Source organism: Blennius ocellaris, assembly GCF_963422515.1.
Source record: "Blennius ocellaris genome assembly, chromosome: 4".
NCBI lineage: Eukaryota > Metazoa > Chordata > Actinopteri > Blenniiformes > Blenniidae > Blennius > Blennius ocellaris.
The window spans coordinates 2,398,437-2,421,036 of record NC_137653.1 but is presented as its reverse complement, the minus strand read 5'-3'; the positions used below and the strand labels follow the sequence as shown (position 1 = coordinate 2,421,036).

Sequence of the window (22,600 nt, the reverse complement as noted above, 5' to 3'; positions counted from 1 at the left end):
AAATCAAACGGCCTGTATATAGTTTTACAGTGCCCAGGTCTGCTATAAATATTTCACACGCTCAATAGAAACACCCTTCACACTGACCAAATCTAAAGTTCTGCATTCTGCAGTTTCGGGACATTTATTCTATTGTCTCAGCCACCTTGTTAATACAAATTAACACAATTAAAGTCTTGTCAGCAGGTGGATAGGCGCCGGCTTCATAAGGAAAATGCGAGTGCATCAGTTCCGACAGGACATCAATGCGATTAACAATACCGCCGGCAGAATCTTTCTCAACACACCTCGACGAGCGTAGAGGGAAGAGAACAACAGCAATAAAGTACAATACCAACGTCAAAATGTCAAACTACCCTTTTTAAATCCATTCCTGTTCGCAGGCCCGTGTACACGCAGAACAGCGAGTCTATTTTGGGGTAAATAGCGCAGACTGAAGGTGTCTGCTGAGCAGCACGGTAGAAGAATTAAGTTCGGTGTATGTGTGGAGTGCAAGAGAGAGAGAGAGAGAGAGAGAGAGAGAGGAAAAAGAGTGTACCTGACAAACTGTTGTACAGATGTGAGTGTAGGTGTCGGCTGTGCTGTAGGTACTATGCAGCAGAGCCCTCAGGGAGCCCGCCTGTCACCTCAGCGCCGGCTAATGGGGATCCAAATGAAGCAAATGTAACATGCTGTACAATCAAACACCGTTATGTTCCATATTACTCATTAACAACAACATTAATCAGCACTTACCAGCAATTGTTCACCGTTTCATGGGTAATTTGTATCACCCCAAATTGAGATTATGTCCTTTCAGAGTCAAATACAGTAATTAGTCAAACTGTAGGAAATGATTTGGCTACTGTTCTCATCAGTTCCAGTCATTTTTTGTTTTTCATTTTTTTTAAGACAAAATCAGAAGGCGTCATCCTGTATTTATTGTTATATTTTCTGTGCAAACAATTTATCAGAAGGATAGAGATTCACTGTCTTTGTCTATTAACCCCGTGGCTTTAATTGGGCTAAAAGTAAAATCAGCTTGAGAAGTGTGATCGTGTGAAGAGGCATGCTATGATTAATGACAGTGAGGACTCCACACTCTTTAGATGTGTCTGCACATATGAGCATCAGTGTCACTACAGTGGTCAGTGTGTGTGTGTGTGTGTGTGTACGCGAGCGTACGTGCGTGTTTGTGTTCTTCATTACTGTAGTGGGAGCTGGAATCTATTTAATCTGGAGGCTTTATTTCTTTTAAGCCAAAAATAACAAATTATATTAATGATAATTATTAAATCCACTTGTTAAAACATAGTCGATCTGTCCGTATTTACACAGCACATTTCAGTCGACGTTACGTGACTCAAACCTACACATCTGCATGTTTGCACAGACATGCAAATATTGAGAACAGTTGAAAATGAACCGGGGAGACTGAGGGCAGTAGAAGGTGAATGTAAGTCTGTGGGAAAATGTATGGGATTTAATGCAATGTCTCCTGGAGATATAAAAACACGTGTGCAAGCACTTACCATGTCTCTACTTGAAACAAAACGCTCAAGAGATTCTTGATGTTGGTCATCACATTTTGAGTGTGTGCTTGTCCGTGCGCATGTGTGTGTGTGTGTGTCTGTGTGTGCATGTGTGTAAAACAATAATGAGATTTGTCTCTCTGTGCGCCGCATTGCTCGTATCAACCTGTGTGGTGGTCCTTAAAGCAGAGTTCATAAATGAAGTCGGGCTCAGGCAATATGAATAAATATAAGAGCGGAGCACAGGCTGAAGAGGGGAAACACAAAAAAGCTTGGCGGACGTGTGGTGTGAAGTGGGACGAGTGCGAATTCTGTAAGAGAATCAGAGCCAGAGAGCAAAAATCCCAGTGTGGTGGAGCGTGCAGCGTCTTCTCCCAAGTCTTCTCATCCAAGTGCGCTTTGCCCAGTGTTACCATGGTAACTGTGTCTTCGACAAGCTGACCACTTTGTGTGCACACACACACACACACACACACACACTTGCACTTACAGTAAGTGTGTACACAGCGCACATGTACTGTAGCACCTGTCCACACACAGACACACACACACACACACACACACACACACACACACACACACACACACACACACACACGCACACACTATGATAAAAGAAGTCTCTGCTGTTGCCTGATAATAATCACATTCCCGCTCTGAGAGGCAGAGAAATTGTTCCCTTGGTGTTGTTCTACGTCGCTGTATGACAATTCCTGCCTCTTAGAAGCAAACGTAATCGGAATTGTGTTAATAAGTGATTGTTTTTAAGGTGATCAGTAATTTACGATTTGTACAAGCAAGAATTAAATGCCTGCCTCAATTCTCCGTGATGTTAATTTAGTTGGAATTGATATTTTGTGAAAAGACGTAATTCTATCGTGTCGATTTGAACTCTTGGAAACTGTCGCATGCCATTATTGTTTTCTCAGAATGGAAATGCAGTGCGACTGCAAACTTCAATTGTCTGTCTTGTGCGTGTTTTATTCCAAACCTGCAACGGCAAATTGAAGTAAATACGACAACATATGAGTAAATTGTTGAGCTAATTATTCATATGTGTATATTGTTTGCTATTTCAGGATCCCCATTAGTTGCCACACTTTTGTCAACTATTCCTACTGGGGTCTAGAAAGTGTTATTTTTGTAGTTAAAGACACAAACATACACAATAGTCTATGTCTTTTATGAAGCATCTCCTCCTCACAACATTTGCATCGTACAAAGAAAACTACTACAAGAGACACTGTATTCCTCTAAACATTCACAATACTTACAGATAATAAAGTAAAAAATGACTATTTAATCCCATTTTTGTCCCATTCTGCAAGATATATGTGGATAATTTCAATGGTGCATCTTTATTTTGACTTCAAAATGTTGAAGTTTAAATGTATCTAACACCTTATAGGGTTATAAAATGTACACATGTTTCAGTGAGTGACCTATAAAGGGTAAACTCTAACTGAAACATGTTTATATGTCACATAACTAAATCCAAACTCGCTTGTTGTTTCTGTCTCCTCGTCCAGCAATGTTTAATGGACCAGAGAAACCCCGGGACTGTTTCTGTTTACGACTTTTACCCGTTCGGTCAAAATGTTTGGTCGTGACGAAAATCTGCCGCCTCCTTTCAGCCACCGGACAAGGAAGGCGGTCTGCCGAAGCAAGTGGGCAACAAGACGGAATGCGGCCTGCTGGGATTGGTGCTGGACCTCAAGCGGGACTACCAGCCAATAAGAAACCAGATTCCCGAGGAGAAGCTTTACAAAGTCTACACCTTCAACTCCGTCAGGAAGTCCATGAGCACCGTCGTCAAACTTCCCGATGGCAGCTTCCGCATGTACAGCAAGGGAGCCTCCGAGATCGTCCTGAAAAAGTGAGTGTCTTCTGCGTTTAAAACTAGAAGGTTGTGAGTCCAGTGATGTTGCTCAAGCAGGTGTCGGGGTGTCGTTATGCTTTCACCTCGGCGACCGCCGAAGGGCAGAGGCGTAATGTTTTCGGGTTTTCCATCCCCTCCTCATTAGTGTGATTCTTCAGGGATGCCTTGAGGATTTTCTTCAGATTTGGCACACCAATCGCCCTCACTTGAGGGTGACTTGATTTTTCGTGGCTGAACGCGAAGGGCCACTGTGACCCGCCGGTTTTTTTTTATGAATGCAGACTCTGCGGGAAGCTGTGTGGAAATTTGACAGCTGTTCACTCAAGGACAAAGAGGTCAGATTCTTGTTGCAAAACCTCACGGGAAAAGAGTCGTGTGGCTTTTGACGGACAATAAGTGGTGATTGCTGCACTACACATTCAACAAATCCTAATTTGTCAACCCGTATTTATGTCCAAATTTCCACATGAACCATTCCCAAAATCCATCAACAATATTTCAGTGAGTACAGATCATTGGGGAGGCCTTCATAAATATATTCATTCAGGTGCAATCAAATAAAATGAGTGTTGAAGCCAAAGCAACGACCTAAATGAAGGTGAGAGAGAAGTAAAACCCCTGAAGTAAAGACACCTAATAGGTTTACATATGATATGCAATAGCATGGAGTCAGGCAATAACAATCTGATTTGTGATTAATATAATCATATAGATTTTGTTAATGTGTCTTTCCTGTCATGACCAGCTTTTTGAAATGACACTTTTTTTTTCATTAATTTTCTCTAGATGTTTGTGCTTCTGTGGTCACCAGTTATGAAATGGCTGTTATTCACAACATTTTGGGGAACTTCTTGATGATGAATAAGTTTACACAGTTTTGTGAGATGGGTATTGCACATGTTGATATCAAGATAACGATAAATTTAGAACATATTGTCAGGATCGGGGGGAGCAAGGTGGATCCATCCAACGGCGTAATGACCATCACGCAATATTATTGAACATAGGTGAAGAAGATCAGCTTCTTACGGCCTCGCTGTAAAGGCCTGAGGTGTTGAGAGAATATGCTGTACGAAAAAGGTGGTTAAATCCCAACTTTTTTATAGATTTCATCTAATTTTCTCCACAATGGGGCTGAAGACCCCAGTCACGAAATATTGTGAGTTTAGCAATGCAGCAACCCATCACATCCCCCCAATTTCCCTGAATGAGGGGAAGACAAAATTCATGAAATAACAACACTTGTAATGATATCCAGACCAAACTTGAATAAGCTGAATCAACAACTCCAGCACATAAACTTGTTCAAAGAAACACAAGTAGAAATGAGAAATGTGCTTGAGGATTGATATAAAGCCACTTTGGGTTTCATTGTTTTGTGGGACTATTATTCAGTTTAAATATCACAGGTTGAATGTGAACAAGAAATGTCAAAGTTCAGATGAGTTATTGATAACTTGTTTCACACACACACACACACACACACACACACACACACACACACACACACACACACACACACACACACACACACACACACACACACACACACACACACACACTAACCCGAACCCTAACCTAACCATAACCCTAACCCACAAATCAAAGCTTTGTGAAAGAAATTGCTGCTTGAAAATTTAATTCTTAAGAATGACTTAAAAGTTCTTGTTATGGACCACAATATTCCTGCTTCGATACGGGCTTTCGGGAGTTTGCATGTTCTTAATTTATGTGCATGTGGGTTTTCTGTGGTTTATCGCCCACGGTCTAAAAACATACATTTGAAGTTTTTTGTTGAGTATGACTTGCACTAAATTCTGGGAACCATCACAGAAACTTCATGTGTTTTGACTGCGAGACTGAGGATGTCAATTGAGTTTGTAAGAACGTTGTGTTTTTCTATATTCCCCAAAAGGTTTCCCGCTTAGAGGTTGAGAAACGCAGCGGTTGGGCTCTGCTGTGCTGAATGTACAGGATCAGATTGGACGACAACTTGCTATATGCTGCCTGCCAGCTGTTTCTCTTCATTTATTGCCTTTGTGCTGTGATCAAATGACGGACTAAAGCCTTTCTGGAGTTTTAGATCTGCCTTGCAACTACACAAACAAAGACAGCGCAGCTTGAACATCCTACATGTTTACAGCTTCTTTTTTTCATTTTCATGGCATTGTCATTATTTGACTTTGGTCTTCTTGGAGGTGTGGAGTATTTACATTTGGTGCTTTAAAACCCACCATTAGCCTGATTTACATAATAGCCACTGGCCATGGTGAAAATACCCACATTAAGTAACGACATAATAAGTAAAGGAACTGTTTTAGTTTCTTGGGGAGAAGTAGCAACTAAAGGTTCTAGATGTTTTGGTCAAAATGCAGCTACTATTAATTATTCGGTTTCATTTGCTGTGATGTGATCAGTAGATATGATATCGCAGTTTCACGCTCTGTAGGTCAGATTTTCTCCCACCCCCAACACGTGTGGGCATACAAAGTTCATTCTCAACCTTCAAAGAAGCAGTTGAGTGAGGGAACGCTCATTAAGGTTGGTTTCCGTGGGCGTACTGCATCTTTCCACCGTACGACCTTCGACTGAAATGTAAATGAATCACAGTTTCTGTAAACATTTACAGCAAACTTGTTTTCGCTTTTCCTGAAAGATGAAGCCACCGTATCGCATTGCTCATTTGAACCAGAGGTCCTCCAGTCTGTACATTTGATGCTCTTTTGACAAATGCACTTCAAGTTTTGTCTTCCTTTTTTTTAGCTCTACCTATCCTCTTCATCTTACGACTCCATTGTGTTGACCAGCAGTCAGATTTAGTGGAAAACATATTGAAATACTGATGTAACGATGCATGGCTAAAAGGGCTTGACGAGACATCGTGTTTTCACTGCTGTGACATAATATAACACCCGTAACTACGCTTCACGATAACTCCCGCTTGAAACTCGTCTTTTCTGCAGATGCAACCACATCATGAACGAAGTGGGCGAGGCCCGGGTTTTCCGTCCTCGGGACAAGGACGAGATGGTGAAAAAGGTGATAGAGCCCATGGCGTGCGACGGCCTGAGGACCATCTGCGTGGCGTACCGCGACTTCTCCGGCGATCCCGAGCCCAACTGGGACGACGAGAACAACATCCTCAGTGACCTCACAGCCCTCTGCGTCGTCGGAATAGAGGACCCGGTCAGGCCAGAGGTACGACATTGTGGTCCTTTACTGAGATGAGAGGCATGATGGGAACAATTGTTTGGGGGGACATCAGCAGCTGTGCTCTGCCTGCTCTCGCTGTCACTTTGACGCAGAATCTCTGTCCTGAAGTATTCAAGCCGTTTATGAAGTGGAGGAAAAGAGTTTGTTTCCTTGAATTCATTGAACACTTTGTTTTGAACAGGATGTTCCAGATATCCAAGATGTTGTTTAAATGCCTGTATTTGTGACAGTATTATTTGTCTTCTGGTTTTAATGCAGAGGACACTGCATTTTACAGTGAAAGGCCTTGTTCACCGGCCTGCACTGGTACAATCTGGACCCTCCGGTCACAAACACACTTGGCCACTTCTCCTATTTTAAAATATTAGAAAATCAATGTTTCGCTCTACACAGATGACACGAGCCGCCAAAGACTTTTTTTTAGTGTCTTGAACACGCTTTCAAGTGAGTACAATTCACCTTTGTCCACTAGAACCCTCCATTAAGACAAAAAAAATTATAATTTTTACACTTTTGTATTTTTACACCACATCAGAAACTGGAACTTCTACCATGTGAACGACTGACAATAAATCGATCGAGCGTCTACTTATGAATCTTTTAAAAAGCACATGTAAAATCTTTTCGGGCTGCAATTTTATTTCAGTTTTGCAGTCAACATTTGTACCTGTTGTCGACTGCAGAGATGTGATTTACAGTTCAGAGTCTCCACTCGTTGTTCACTTCATCACTGTGCACAATGTTCAAAATTTTAAATGCCTTCATTGGATGGACACTGTCTGTTTGGTCACTTTCTTGTTGATCAGATTGAAATTCTTCGTAATGAAAAATCAGATTGTCTCATTTACGTGGACACTGGTTATAGTAATCACACTGACTGAGCCGAGAACATTATCTGATGCGGTGGATCAATCCCAAAATGCTTTTTACTGCGACTGTGGCTGTTGGTGACGTGCACAAAATCCCACATCCAGCTTTAAGCGGAAGTTTGCCAAGAATGAAAATGGATTCGCGAGCTTGATCACTGAAGGTCATTGTGTTTTTCTTGAAGCAAATCAAAAAAAAAAAGAATCTCATCAACCAGTTGTGCTTTGAAAATATTTCTCAAAACACCATGCATAAAGCTGCACATGGCGTAAAACAACCCAATTCAGTATTTCTATGAACTCTGATCGTATCACAAACAGGGTAACACCACCTTCCCTGATCAGATCTTAATTTTAAACAGATAGGGCCAATCTAAATAGACAGAAGTGTTTACATACACAAGAGCTTAATTGGATTATTTATGGTCAATATCACTGCAGCTACAGGATTGTCTACAAAATAATTTTGGGGAATAACACCTTAATAATTATCACCTCTGTTTTACATAAATCATGGAAACACAATCACAGATCTTCAGAAAGTCTGTGGTGCCAAATTCTTAGACTGATTCAGGGGTTAATGTAATAATCAAGTTTTAACATGTGATTGTTAGTTAACTGATTTGAAACATTCTGTGTATACATTTTGTCCAGGCCTCTTTTGAAACAGGGTTCTTTGACCTCGGTTGGATTTGACCTGGTTTCTAATCCAGAATTAGGCAGTTTGACGCCTGTTGAAGTTCTGAAGTTTGTGTGTGAGTGACGATGTGATTGTGTATAACAAAATAAAACTATATGCAGTATGTAAAATCCATTTGCCACTCAACGAGACAATCAATCGACTTCTGTTTTGCAATTTTCTTAACACTAACAGAGGAATTATTAAGAAGCCTCTTTACATAAACTAAACCCATCAATATTTTCCCCTCAAAGTTGCAGTTTGTTTTTTTAATTTGAATGGTGGCAGGTAATTTTAAACATTAATTTTCTCCTCGAGACTTGGGCCTTTCTGTCTTGGTGTGGCTTCTAACTCGCCCTGCCTTGAACGTGACACCGGCACATCTGTGCTAAATACAGCTGAGGTAAACAAAGTCTGCAAAGTGGTAAGAAAGTGACACAAAACAAGACACCAACAGGCCGAACGGTTCAGCCGACAGGAAAAAGGACTTGACGTTCGAGTGTGCACGCGATTGGTTGCTTTGCTGATAGATTCACTAAATGCTTATTGATTTATATAAAACGCACAGTTCACCAATCGGCCGGTTTGTTTTTCCGACATGCACCTCTCAGTTTTCACGTGCCGTTTTACTGTTACTGTGCAGCGATGCTTTTCTGCACCCCCGTGTTCTACTGATGGCATTTCCATTACAGCAATGTCGTGAATCAGTGATAGGGAATCACTCTGCAGATTTATATTCAGTTGCAATCATTTCTATGAAGGAGGAAATATGTGATTGAGAACATGCAGCGCATTGGGAGGGAGGGAGGGAAGAGGAAAGCATATTTTATTGATCACCTCCCTGTATTCAACCCGTCGTATTCATGGTTAAACTTAACTACACCTACTGGGTGCAGTGGGCTGCGCTGGTTCAGCACCCGGGGGAGGAAGGTCGAGTTCAGGGGGGCAGTTGTAACCTGTCAGCAGGGGGATTCACATCCTTCAAGCTCAAACTCGCTTCTTTAACCTCTAACCTCGAGGTCTTTTCGTGACTCTCTATTATTACATTAGTAAATTTGTTAATGCCTTATTGTACGGTTATTGATTTTATGTAGTGTCGTATAACTCCACTAGTGGTATTAGCCTCTTCACTTGTCAGTTGGTTGATTAGGTTTATTCATTCCTTATGGAAACCCTCGTAACATAAACTCTTTTTTTTTTCATGGTACTGGTCCGAATAATAAAGTGTAATCCTCCAGACCACCAGATACGGAAAAAAAAACATTTCACATTATTTAAAGTTTGAAAATCATGAAAATAGTGAAAACTTGACATTACTGTAAATAGAACAAAATAAAAAAGTAAGGCAGTTTATTAATTTTTTTATTTGTTGTAACAATGTTTTGGGTCTTTTTTTGCATTGTCGAGTTCTTACTTGTGTTTTTACTTAATATGATAACAGAGGACGTTTTGTTTTCTTTATGTTGTTGTTAAATGATAAGCGTTCCGTTACTTGTAAAGCTTATAGGAAAAAACATACAAAATGCATTATAATGTCAATTTTAACTAAGTAAAGAATTTAAGGCATCTAAAGTTAATTTCCTCCACCACAGCAATCCAAACTTAATCAAAACACAAATTCACACTATCAATACAACTCCAAAATGCGAGTAAATCATTTAAAATCATAAAAACTAGTCAGTTTAGAGCATTAAGCGTGCCGCTCAAGTCTATAAATCAAATCCCTAAATTGTGCCACAGGCACCAGATAAATGTGAAGGCCTCCACGCACTGACGCAAACACGGCCTGGCTTCTTTCTCCAGCAGCACGTCAGTCACCTGCCACTCCTCCTGATGAGGTCAGGCTCTGTTGCTCTGCCTGGAAAAAAGCAGGTGACGCCTCCACCATGCTCAGCTTCCTTCTGCATTCCTCCAAAGCAATAACTGATATGATCCGGAATTTGATTGTTTTTAAAAGGAATTGTACAAGACATTGGAAAACTTGGTTAAAAAAAAAAAACAACTCAGCAGCCATTAATACTATTGGAAAGCTTGTTTATTTCAATAAGAAATTAGTACATTTTCTTATTGTTTGTTAAGTGAATAAAGTGATAATATGCTCAAATGCCTTGTTTGGTCAGAATTCAAGAAGAAGTCCAATTCTTCATAGGGATAAGCTACTTACTCCTCTCCTCATCCCACTAATGGCAGTTATAAATTTATAAATGTACACATTTTCCTTTTTTTTTTAAAATATATTTAGAGGGAATGGAATTAGTATTTTTATTAGTATTAGTATTAGTAAATTAAAAGTAATTGCTTCAGTTGTTTCAGTAATTAATTTTTACACTTCCAACTTTCTGCTTTGTTTTTTATTTCTCTTTGTAAAGAAGGGGGGGGGGAAGGGAACAATCCAAGATAACTGGTAATGTGATAGAGTGGTACGGATCTTTTATGTTGAATTCCACGTGGAGACGAGCAGTAAGGTATAATTGGAAGAAAGCGGTACTTGTATATAGTAAGAAAGCTGACCTTACATGACAGCTCTGGTGAAGGTGGGGAGAAGCAGGAAGCTGACGGACTGATGCATTATTCAGCTTTTTCCTTTTATCATTTTCCCCCCCCTCCATCCCCCTCCTCAGTCTTCTACAACATCTCTCATTCAACCATTTCCCAACATGTTTTCTGCTTTCACCCCTCTCGGTGTTGTAATTTCACGTCCACCTCTCAGCCGCTGCTCTCTCTCTCTCTTTTTTTTTTGTCCTCTCCTCTATCTCAAGTACAGCTATGGAACCATCTGAAGACCGAACAGCAAAAAGCCAAGCTTTTTGAGATGATATTCACCATGTGTTGATATTTTGAGAAAATTAGAGAGCCAACTGCAGCGTTGTTAACGTTCATTAGACCGGCTAGTGTGTCTCTGCAGAAGCAGATGACAGAAATGCTGAAACTTTGAAGAAATATATTTTTGTCTCACCCTAGAAGCCACTTGATAATTTTTTTTAACAACGAATGCAGGAACGCATAACGCCTCTGCACTCCAGCAGCGTCTTCCCAGTCCTCCAGCTCAGAATGGCTAATATTGGAAATTAGATGACTTTCCCCTCCACTGAAAAGGTCACACAGTGCGGTAAACATGTTTTTAGTTTGTTTATCAGTCTATAATTTCTTCCCATCGAAAACAATGTTCTTTTAATAACTAGGTGCACTGTAGGGTCGCCCCCCCCCACCCCCCCCCACCCCCCTCCAGAGAGGAAAGAGGGAAGAGAGGAGAGGGATTAAAGGGAGATCGACACTGAGTAAGATAAACAGATTCAAAATGTGATTCCTGTGAGAGGGGGAGAAAACGCAGGAGGAGGAAGACGGGTAAGGAGAGAAATAGAGGAAAACGAGAGTGTCACCAGATCCATATGTGAGACCCGAGAGGCTTGTTTTTCAGTCTCACCAACGAGCTTCTCACCCTCTCACTCCGTCCCGGCCAGATTGTATTTTTAATAAGCCTCCACTCTTCCCTTCACCTCCTCTTTCAAATGACCAGCCAACTAAACAAGAGAGAATACAAAATAAATCCATGGACGACAGAGGGGCAAATGGGAATTTCATACACAATCTTTATAATAATAATGATAACTTAGTTTTAAAGGTACAAGCAGAAAGTTGTCTGGTTTACTGCAGATTAAAAACAGAGTGAACAAGAAGGAATTACAGCTGAACGGGCTGGTGGGTAGAAGTGTGAGAGAATCACTGGGGCAAAATAAAAAACAGTGAATATAAAACACAAAATGCAAAACCATCGTAAATGTTATTTGTTCATTGTTTTTAGAGATTTAACGTATCATGTATCACTCAGCAGTTTGTGTAAAAACTGTGCATGACTTTAAAGTCAATCCTGAGAGTTTCAGACCGATCTGAATTACTTTTATTTGATTCGTTTTGTCCGATCCAGTGCTGGATTAGCTTTTATCATAATTCAGATAAGCCGAATTGAGATTAGAAAGGGGGATGTATGCGCAAACCAGACGAAGGGTCACATCTTCCAAACCCACCAGCATCCTGAGTGTATCAGCACTTTTAATATTCAAACAAACTATCAGCATTAGTAGGTTAATAAATAGCATCAGTGTTAGTTCTTCATGATGATATGAAAAAGATAATTAAATTCATACAAAACCAATGTTCTTTTAATTATTCATTGCTTATATTAATGATTGCTGCTGTTTGGTGGTCTTCATATATTCCACTGAATGAGATAAGTTTGGTAGGTTTTTGTATTGAGGCCAATGTTATATAATACATGAGAATATATGCATTTCTGTTTGTTTGACCTCCAGCTCATTAAAGGGCTCCACTCCATAGATTTTCCTTGTGATATATGTTTGTTAAATGTAATATTAATCTAATTCCTGTTTGCATGCACGTGCACAGCCCCATTTAACGTACAGCTCATTTGCACGTCGCAGTGATGGATTTATTTCCTTTTCCATTTTATGTGTGTTTCTGAGTCCAAGCCTAAGGCTCTCCGTGCGGGAAGGGAAAGTGCAATGTGAAAGAGTACGGCACGGGAAGAGTTGCAGGCCTGCAATATACAGTATGAGTACATCGATGTGGAGTTGCACTTACGGCATGTGAGCCCATTTGTTTATGTGTGGGCTTGAAGAGCAGCTCTCGCCCACGCTGACCTTTATCAGGAACAAGACACGTTCCTGAATTAATGCTCTTCTTTGCAATTCTGTTTCTACCTCGGATCAATTTTCTTATGCTAATATCTCTCAGCTAATCTACTTGATTAGCGCCTGTGGGAAAAGAAGCACCTCATTATATAGCTTCCTAGTACAAAAACACTACAGCAGAATAGTATTGCTCTCCGTTAAGGTACTACAGGATGCGGTTTGTGCTTGTATTCCTTTATTTTTGTTATATGCTCAAAAAAGTATCATAAACTACTTGTAATAGGAAATAAAGCATTTCGAGAGATGTCTATATTGTCTAACATGTGCAATGTGAAAAGTATGGGTCTCAACAGAGAGCCCTGTGGAACTCCATGATTCACTGTATTCTCAATTGTACAAACGAAGTGGAATTTCTCTGGATTGCAAATATAAAAAATGAAACTAGCCGAATGTTCAATGGTATCAAACGCAGTGCTGAGATTTCATGGGACAGCAATATAGGAAAAACTGCAATGTCTCATGCCAGAAGAGGATTGTTAATTACCGGTACTTTGAAAAGGGCTTTCTTTTCGCGTATTCATATCGCACGTGTGCTTGTGTGTTGTTCAGGTGCCAGATGCCATTCAGAAGTGCCAGCGTGCCGGCATCACGGTGCGCATGGTGACAGGAGACAACATCAACACAGCCAGGGCCATAGCCATCAAGTGTGGCATCATCCACCCCGGTGAGGACTTCCTCTGCATCGACGGGAAGGAGTTCAACAGGAGGATCCGCAACGAGAAAGGAGAGGTACAGGAACCGCTGTGACGCCGAGACTGGGGGTGGGGTGAAGGAGAGCTGTTATGGCACATTGATGGCACATTACTTAAATGTGTGTGTGTGTGTGCAGGTGGAACAGGAGCGTATTGACAAGGTTTGGCCCAAACTTCGAGTCCTGGCCAGATCGTCCCCCACCGACAAACACACACTCGTCAAAGGTATTTTCTATATGAGGTTTGCTAAAAAAAAAAAATAATACTGTCATCCATACAGTGATCGCACTGTCTCCTTATTTCGTTATGCAGTTCCCCTGTTCATGCGTTCATGTGTCTCTGACAGGTATTATCGACAGCACTATGGCCGAACAGAGGCAGGTGGTGGCGGTGACGGGAGACGGGACCAATGACGGACCCGCTCTAAAGAAAGCCGATGTCGGGTTTGCCATGGTAAGCCGCCCTGCCGTCCCTCTTCATCTGTTCATGTCGTTCTCTTCCTCTCCGGCCTCCCGGGGAGGCTGGTCTCTGTCAACATCTGCAGATGTCTTCTTTACCTCTGCAGTGTTTAGGGTTTTATCTCAGGCACGCTGCCTCTGGCTGTGCTGATAAGGAGCTCCCCCTAGTGGTTATACTGCAATCCGACAAATCAGTCTGTGGGTTGTTATAAAACAAGCAAAGCACTGCCTGCTCTATTTGTAAATCACAACTTGGTTTTGGTCTCCTTTTTTATAATTTTTAATCTGCATTTTAGTAATATCGTACAACCCATACTTTCTCTTCCATTACTCTGAATTTTGCCGTCTGCACTCCTGCAAAACTGCTTTTCTCACTCTCAGTCACAGTGTGCATTTTTACTACTGATTTTGTTCTGTGAACCTTTTTCTAATATTAATTCTTTCAAGATGTTGCAACTGTTTTTATTACCTGCTGCACTGATTTTCAATTCAAGTCAGAAGTTTCACTGACATCTGTTGCAACATAATTCATTGTGCAGGAACCTTATTTTCTGTGCAATAATAACATAATCTCTGGTATACTTCCAATCACTACCAACATTATGCGAGTATGTAAAACAGTTTCACAGTTATTAACTTGTTTTTATTGATACTGTTATTGTTTTCACTACTAATTATTATTGTTCATTACTCTTATTACTGTCCACCTGCTGCTGCAACAGTGCACATTTCCCCATTGTGGGACAAATAAAGGATCATTTTATTCCAACTTCTGCATCATCAGAATGAAAATATTTTAATGCTCTGGGGAGGACATGGGGGCCACAGCAGCAGTGACACTGTGCAATACTGTGAGATGGAGGTCATGAGATTTCCAACACCATCAGAAGATTATCTCTGACTGTCTGTGGCGGCACGGTGCTGCAAACGGCCGTCACAGTTGCTCATTTTCTGTCCGAGACAAATCACACGGTGTGAACCGTCATGGTGACCATATTTAAATAATGTGTACTATTTAAAGAATATTTTGCCTCACACTGATATTTCAAATAAATGGAAAACTCACAGAGTTGTTCTTCTAAGGTTTTCTCCTGTAAACTATCCGACGGCTCATGAAATATGTGTGCAGATTCCTCCTCCCTCAGTAAAGGAGCCTGCTGTCATCAAGCCAATAACACACACACACACACACACATACACACTGACCCGTCATTTGTCTTCATCATTGTCAGTCGAGTTGACACACATTCAGTTTTGTCCACTTCCATTTAAAAAAAAAAATAATTTTTTCTATTTTGACGCAGTGAGGCGGTAGAAAGCGACATTAGTAAGAAATTAAATTGGATGCACAGTGGCTGCGTGTCAGTCGGTGTCTGATGGCGTCTCTCGCCTGCTCTTCCAGGGTATCGCCGGTACAGATGTGGCCAAGGAGGCGTCAGACATCATTCTGACCGACGACAACTTCAGCAGCATCGTGAAGGCAGTCATGTGGGGCCGAAACGTCTACGACAGCATCTCCAAGTTCCTTCAGTTCCAGCTCACCGTCAACGTCGTGGCTGTCATCGTGGCTTTCACTGGCGCCTGCATCACACAGGTCCGAGGCATTCAAAAGAAATGGGTTTTTACAGTCATTGACACACAAGAAATAGGGTTTTATACCCAGCGGCATGTCTATTTTGTGATTTAAAAGCTGGGTAATTCATGTACAAGATGTAAGTTATTGGTGCAGAATTGTTCACTGTGCTTATTTTCTCCAGGACTCTCCCCTGAAAGCCGTGCAGATGCTGTGGGTGAACCTCATCATGGATACTTTTGCATCCCTGGCTCTGGCGACTGAGCCTCCCACGGAGTCTCTGCTAAGAAGGAGGCCATACGGCCGCAATAAGCCTCTTATCTCCAGCACCATGACAAAGAACATCCTCGGACACGGAGTCTATCAGCTCATTATCATCTTCACGCTGCTCTTTGTTGGTACGCGCTTTAACGAACTGACAGCGACCGGGTTCAGGCTGAACAGAAAACAGGCTGACTGCCTCTTTTTGTTCTTCTTCTTCCTCTAGGTGAGAAAATCTTTGACATTGACAGCGGGCGCAACGCTCCCCTGCACGCTCCCCCCTCCGAGCACTACACCATCATCTTCAACACCTTCGTCATGATGCAGCTGTTTAATGAGATAAACGCCCGCAAAATCCATGGAGAGAGGAATGTCTTTGATGGGATCTTCAGGAATCCCATCTTCTGCTCCATTGTTTTTGGCACTTTCGCCGTACAGGTAAACAGATGAGAATTTTGCGACGACATTATGAAGTGGGGGCGAAAAAAGTCCGCGTAGAAATTTCAAATGCAAAATTCACTTTGTGCTTTCTTGTGTGGTGCTTTGTCTGCTCCAGATTGTGATTGTGCAGTTTGGAGGAAAACCATTCAGCTGTCAACCCCTGGACCTGGAAAAGTGGATGTGGTGTGTTTTCCTCGGGCTGGGAGAACTCGTTTGGGGACAGGTAACAACACCCAACACCTCTTATTTTCTTAGTGCTTTGATCATTCTGCCCCTCTTCTTGTGTGTGTGTGTGTGTGTGTTTTTTTATTTTTTTTTATTTTCAGTTGTTTCTGTTTAAACTCACCACTCTGTTGCTCCGTCTCCTCTCCCGGGTCAGGTGATCGCCAGCATTCCCAACAGCAGGTTGCGTTTCCTGCGGCGGGCGGGCCAGTTAACGCAGAAAGATGAGCTGCCAGAGGAAGACATTAATGAGGACAATGAGGAGATCGACCACGCGGAGAGGGAGCTGAGACGAGGACAGATCCTCTGGTTCAGAGGGCTCAATCGCATTCAGACTCAGGTGAGGACGTGGCGCAGTTTGGTTTATCCTCAGTGAACTAGCGTGGAGCGTTTAAGATTCAAACTTGACACGGGCTTTTGTTACTCGGCGATAATGTCATGTGTTGCTTGTTGGAGCATTTTAAATCATTTTATCTCGAGAAAACTCATTTAGGAGCACGAAGAGGACGCCATCCCTCACTGGACCGTGGTAATCATCATCATCATCATCATCATCTTCAGTCTGGACCTGCAGAAGATCAGCAGTCACACTCCAGAGTCAAATACAAAAGGAAATAGTCTGTGAATTATTGTTGCTGTGATGACATCAGCAGACCAGTATCACTGTGATATTCCTGTTAGTTTTGCCTGTTTTATTTATTTGTGTTTTTTTTTTTTTTTTTTTTTTGAAGGGGGGATGTTTCATCTCATTTACGTGTCACTCATGGTACAGGGTGGAGTTTTCCCACCGCATGCTCTCATGGGCAGATGCAGTCAGTCCCGAATATTTTGTGTCAACGCTCAGCTACTTTTAATCCGTGAAGATATCATGACTGCATTCGGTCTAAATATCTGCATCCGTACATTTGTATACCTTAGAGTGACGTTGGCTTTTGAGAGTTGGACCATTCAAATTACCAAAGAAAAACCTGATTATCCTTAACGGTATTCAGCCATGTCAATTTTTTCCATGATTTCTGAAGTCTCGTTTCTCACGGTTCTCAGTCAACGAGGATGATTGGACCAGTTTAAGCAACTTTCAAGTATTCTACAATGGAAATCTGTTGATCGAAAGGGAAATATTGCATTTGAGGAAAATGTTGAAAGCTCCATTTGTGTGCTTCATCCCAACAACATACTATAGACCTCATGCTTCCAGGTTTGCATGTTTCCCCCATTTGAGATTAATTGGTGGCTCAAAATTGCCTGTAGGTGTGAATCTGATTGTGGACGGTTGTCTGGTCATCTGTCCTCAGCCTTTGCCCACCGTCAGCTTGGCCTGGGGCCAACATTAAGTGGACAGTGTACAAGATGGATGGCTTTATAAGATCTGTTCAGCACCTAAATCGATATGTTTACTGTAACTCAACAATCGCCTGGTTAGATACTAAATGCTGTAGAAAGGGCAAGTGTGCAGTAGATACTTATCATTAGATTCCGGATTGTTTTTGCTGTCACTCTGAACAGAGATCAAATATCACATTATGATTTTGAATTCACCAACAAATAGGGCTGGGTTCACACCGTTTTGAGACAGATTAGTTTTGATCCACTGACGCTGCGCAATAGTAGTAATGGTTCATTTGGATGATCAGTCATCGTGTTGTTGGGACGCCGTTGGGACACTCCACCCCGACCTCGAGTGGTCACCCGTCCATCGCGCCACGGTTGAGACACTGTACTCCGTTCGCCACCGAGGTCACCCGGCCAGTTGTGTTGCCATTCGGCCTGTGTCACTCTGAGCAGCCATTTGTCCTCTCCTGTCCCGCTCTCTCCTCCCGCAGATTGAAGTAGTCAACACCTTCAAGAGCGGCACGTCCTTTCAGGGGGCGGGGGCTCTGAGACGCCAATCGTCCACCACCAGCCAGACCCAGGATGTAACCAATGTTTCTAGTCCTAGTCACGTGTCCTTGTCCAATGCCCTTTCCTCTCCTACAAGCACTACTGCTGCTACTGCTCCTCCCACTACTGGCCGTGAGTCAGAACTCTGTCAGTCTGCTTCTCTGCTCTCTCTGTTTCAGGGGCGCCAACCTGTTGTCATTTTTAAAAAAAAAGAAAAAAAGAAAAGCAATGTTTGTCCCGATGACCATTTTAGAAACAAATTACAAATTTGAGGTTGGCACCTCTGAAGGTTTGTCTTTATTTTTCTTTCTTGCTCTCTGCTTTCTGTTTGTTTTTGTTTGTTTCATTTTCTCTCTTCTTTCTGTCTTTTTGCTGTTCATACTGGATTTCAAATTCATCTTGATATCTCCTCCCATGGTTGGGTGTAACTGTCCTCTCATTGGTCGATGTGTGTTTGTTTCCCCAGAGTGCTAGGAGCGCAGGACTAAGGGTGATACCCACGGCGTGACATTTCAGGTTGTGAGTTTGTCTCCCTCTGCTCATCCACCATGCCCCCCCACCCCCCCCACCCGTCATCCCACCCTTCGATCCATTTCATTTTTACACCCTGACGGACATTGTCGTCAAACTAATTCCAATCAACTCAACAACGGACTGAGTGAACATTCAAGTATAAGTTACAATGTCTTTTTTGATTCCCTGTTTAACGATGACTTGAGTTCAGACTTTACCTGCTATTTTATGTCGTTTCTTAGTGGCACATTATCTAAAGAACAACTTTCAAAAGTTTAGCTGCTTTTAAAACTTTCATTCCTCCCGTACCCCCCAAAAGGTGAAACTAAAAGAAGAAAAAAAACAACTCACAAGGACAATTTTAGTATCATCACCTCCAGTTCCTTTATATATTGTCTGCCTCTATCTTTTGTATATCCATCTACCTTTCACACACATATATGCGTGCGTGCAGACACTTCCACTGTTTCACTGTCTTGGATTTAGTCTCAGCCGCTTGACGAAAACCGAAACGAAGCGCCGTGCTCTGGGCGTGTGGAGTGGGATTGAGAGAAAGGGGGGAGGATGCAGGACAGTGCTGTACCAATAATTCATCCCGTCTTGTCGCTTCATACTGTTGGTATGGTGTAGTCGACTGTCATGTTGCCATAGTTACAGGCACAGAACCTCTGCAGCAGCGACGACGTAAAAACCAACCCCCCCCCCCCCCCCCTCCCCTCTTCCACCCGTTTCTGACACCCCATCAGTGTTACTTGTCAGACATCCTGTCACATGCACTCATCTAGACAGGCTCCTCTTATTATTATTTTTCTATCTGTCTTGTCTTCTTATATCGTTCTGCTCCGCTACACTTACTGCAGCTGAAATATGTTTTATACACACATCGAAAACACTGTTACACGTCTTGATTCCTGACGTCTTCAACAATTGTACTGCACGTCTAAGTACCTTAGCTACACAAACCTGCAACTTAAATTTCTTCTTACAATGAATTATTCGCTTATTTATTTTTTTATTATTATCATTAATTAATTCCAGACCAAAAAAAGAAAAAATACAGACACAAATATACTCTATAAACTTCCCTCTAAATGACCTATATAAATAAATAAATCTAACTTTTATGAGAATTCATGTACACAAACAAATATTTTGTCCAATAATACACACACCTGATACATACTAAAATACATATTCAGATATAACATATTTCTCTAATTAAAATGCCTGAAGAAAGAATAAGTAAAACATAAATCAACAATGAATATAGGCTTTACATTAAAGCCAATGAATGATAAGATACTTGAAAGCTAACATTACGAAAGTCAAGGTTCATTATTATGGTGTCCTTGTTTTCTACGTGTCAATGTCAGTGTAAAGTTTTGAGATTTGAATTGGCGCTTGGGCATAACAATGAATCCCAACATGCTTTAGAACTAATCTTAAACACGTTTTTGTTCCAGCATGAGTAAAAAGAAAATAGCAGATATGTACCATGTTGAACACTGATAAGGTTGAGATTCCTATAAATAAATAAGTAAATAAATAGATAATCAAGACAAACGGTTACTTAAGTGTAAAAGTAGCATGACGTCCTGATTGTGATTTCGGTACAAACACATGGCATGGTGCTCCTTTTCAATTTTGTTCACCTTCCGTTTGGTCCTGACATGATTCACTCGCTGTTGGAAAAAAGAAAATCAAAAAATGTCAAAAAGTGTCAAAAAATCTGAAGTTTCTACACGAACAACACTCATCGAGACTGAAAGGAACCCGTCTAGTCGGCTCACGGTTAGTTTCCATGTTTGGGGCTTATACTGTACTTGAGCGTTTACTCAGACATGCATGGAGTTGAGAACTTCCACCGTCAGACACCTGACAATAAAATCCTATTTTATTCTTCACCTCCACGAGTTGTGTGTCAGTGTTCGGTGTCCACTCCTCACTGTCCCATTGTCTTGTTGCATGTAGTTTGTGTTTACTTGTGTTCATAATACCGTAACTTGCTGTGTTTGCCTGTTGTCTAAATGCCACCGGGTTTTGATTTTGATTTTTTTTCTTTCTGGATGTGTTTTTGTTGTGACTTTCTTCACAATGCAATGCTTGTGTTGAGCCACCCTCATGCGGGCTTGACTCTCTCCATCGCCCCGTTTGGACCCACGCTTTACCCCACCCTGTGCTATATCTGTGTGTTTACACGTCCCATTCAGAGTCTGTGTGGATATTGTCCCAGACAGTGTTCTGGTACCTCCAGAAGTTTTTTAAACCACCTGATTGGATCTCTGAGATCTAACCTCCTTCCTTTTTTTTTTAACTGACCTCGTCCACCAGATTTCTTCAAACTTGCATGTGATATTCTCCTTTAAATTTTTTCCTTTGAGCATTCCATTTATTAACGTGGCTTGTTTCTAGGTATACAGCACATTGGACTAAAGCGTATACTTACAACGAGCGTTTGTGTTGCTTTGTTTTTTCTGGAAATGTATGATTTTGTTGTGTTTTTGGTTTGGTTTTTTTTTTACGATTGTGTTCCTCACAGTTTTCCTTAGTGCACGCCAAAAAGTTGAGTGACTTGTGAACAGTAGTCATCTTGTGAAAGCAGAACACAGGCTGCAGTTGCCTCTTGCTGCTCCCTTCATCCTTTGCCTCCTTCTTCACCTCCTTCTCCTCCTCCTCCTCAAACTAGAGGATCCCTCCCTCCTCTATGTCCCTTCTCTCTCCGAATTCCAACTTTTCTCTCATCCCGAGGGTCCCTCCAACCCGGCCATCTCCTCTCCCACGTCGCCTCTCATGCTTTTCTTTCTTGTCCCCCTACCCCCCCCTTTTTCACGACAGATCCGAGTTGTGAATGCATTCCGTAGCTCCCTCTACGAAGGCCTGGAAAAACCAGACTCCAGATCATCCATCCACAACTTCATGACACACCCCGAGTTTAGGATAGAAGACTCCACGCCCAACATCCCCCTCATCGACGACACGGACGACGACTCCGCCCGGAAGAAGAGGAAGTACTCCAGCCAGCCGTCGTCCCCCAACAAGAACAACAACGCCATCGACAGTGGCATCAACCTCACCATCGACACCAGTAAATCCGCCGCTTCCTCCAGCCCCGCCAGCCCCCTGCACAGCCTGGAGACCAGCCTCTAACCCTCATCCTGAACTCAGCTCTCGCCCTCCTCGATGTCCCGAGGAGCGCCTCCTCCTCCCCGATTCCTCCAGACCTTTAACTGCAACCACGCACCTTGACGACCCCGGAACTCTCCTTACCCCCACCCCCCCCCCCCCCTAACCTCCTCCCGCCTTCCCCGAATAACCAAGCCTCCAACCGCCAACACAGGGCAGGTCCTGTGGGAAAACACCCAACTCCACCCATCCCCCTTTATAGCTCCGTTCACAACGGAGAAAATCTAAGTAATATGGCAACGTGAAAAGAAATACGAACTTGACATACAATCAAAAAAGCGCAACAAAGCCACAAAACCTACACAGCCATCCTGCTTTTGTGGTTGTATGTGTACGGTGGCAGCCGTGGTGGTGTGTATGACTATATGCTTGTACTGGTTAGCATGTACTGTATAAGCGTGCGGCTGACTGCACATCTGTATGAACCTGTGTCCTCAGTGGCACCGGGAGGAGGACGATGAGGAGGGAGAACCTGCTGAGGAGTGAAAATCACACACCGGAACAGACTCGAATCTCCCC

General features: G+C 42.2%; 1 protein-coding gene across 11 annotated transcripts in view; it reads left to right on the top strand.

Annotated features, from left to right (window-relative positions):
- atp2b2 (ATPase plasma membrane Ca2+ transporting 2) overlaps positions 1-22,045 on the top strand; it is a gene marked incomplete at both ends in the record, with an annotated part of 83,358 nt that extends 61,313 nt beyond the window's left edge. For 7 of the 11 annotated variants that reach the window (XM_080495671.1, XM_080495670.1, XM_080495678.1 and 4 more), the window contains 11 exons: positions 3,146-3,387; positions 6,354-6,588; positions 13,407-13,586; positions 13,687-13,774; positions 13,896-14,002; positions 15,410-15,601; positions 15,765-15,978; positions 16,068-16,279; positions 16,398-16,505; positions 16,662-16,844; positions 21,734-22,045. In XM_080495671.1, coding sequence (XP_080351797.1) covers positions 3,146-3,387; positions 6,354-6,588; positions 13,407-13,586; positions 13,687-13,774; positions 13,896-14,002; positions 15,410-15,601; positions 15,765-15,978; positions 16,068-16,279; positions 16,398-16,505; positions 16,662-16,844; positions 21,734-22,045 — 2,073 coding nt within the window. Of the gene's footprint in view, positions 1-3,145; positions 3,388-6,353; positions 6,589-13,406; positions 13,587-13,686; positions 13,775-13,895; positions 14,003-15,409; positions 15,602-15,764; positions 15,979-16,067; positions 16,280-16,397; positions 16,506-16,661; positions 16,845-18,327; positions 18,421-21,733 lie in introns of all 11 variants that reach the window. The other 4 variants (XM_080495679.1, XM_080495672.1, XM_080495673.1 and 1 more) reach the window with 1 other exon arrangement.
- Between the last annotated feature and the right edge of the window lie 555 nt (positions 22,046-22,600).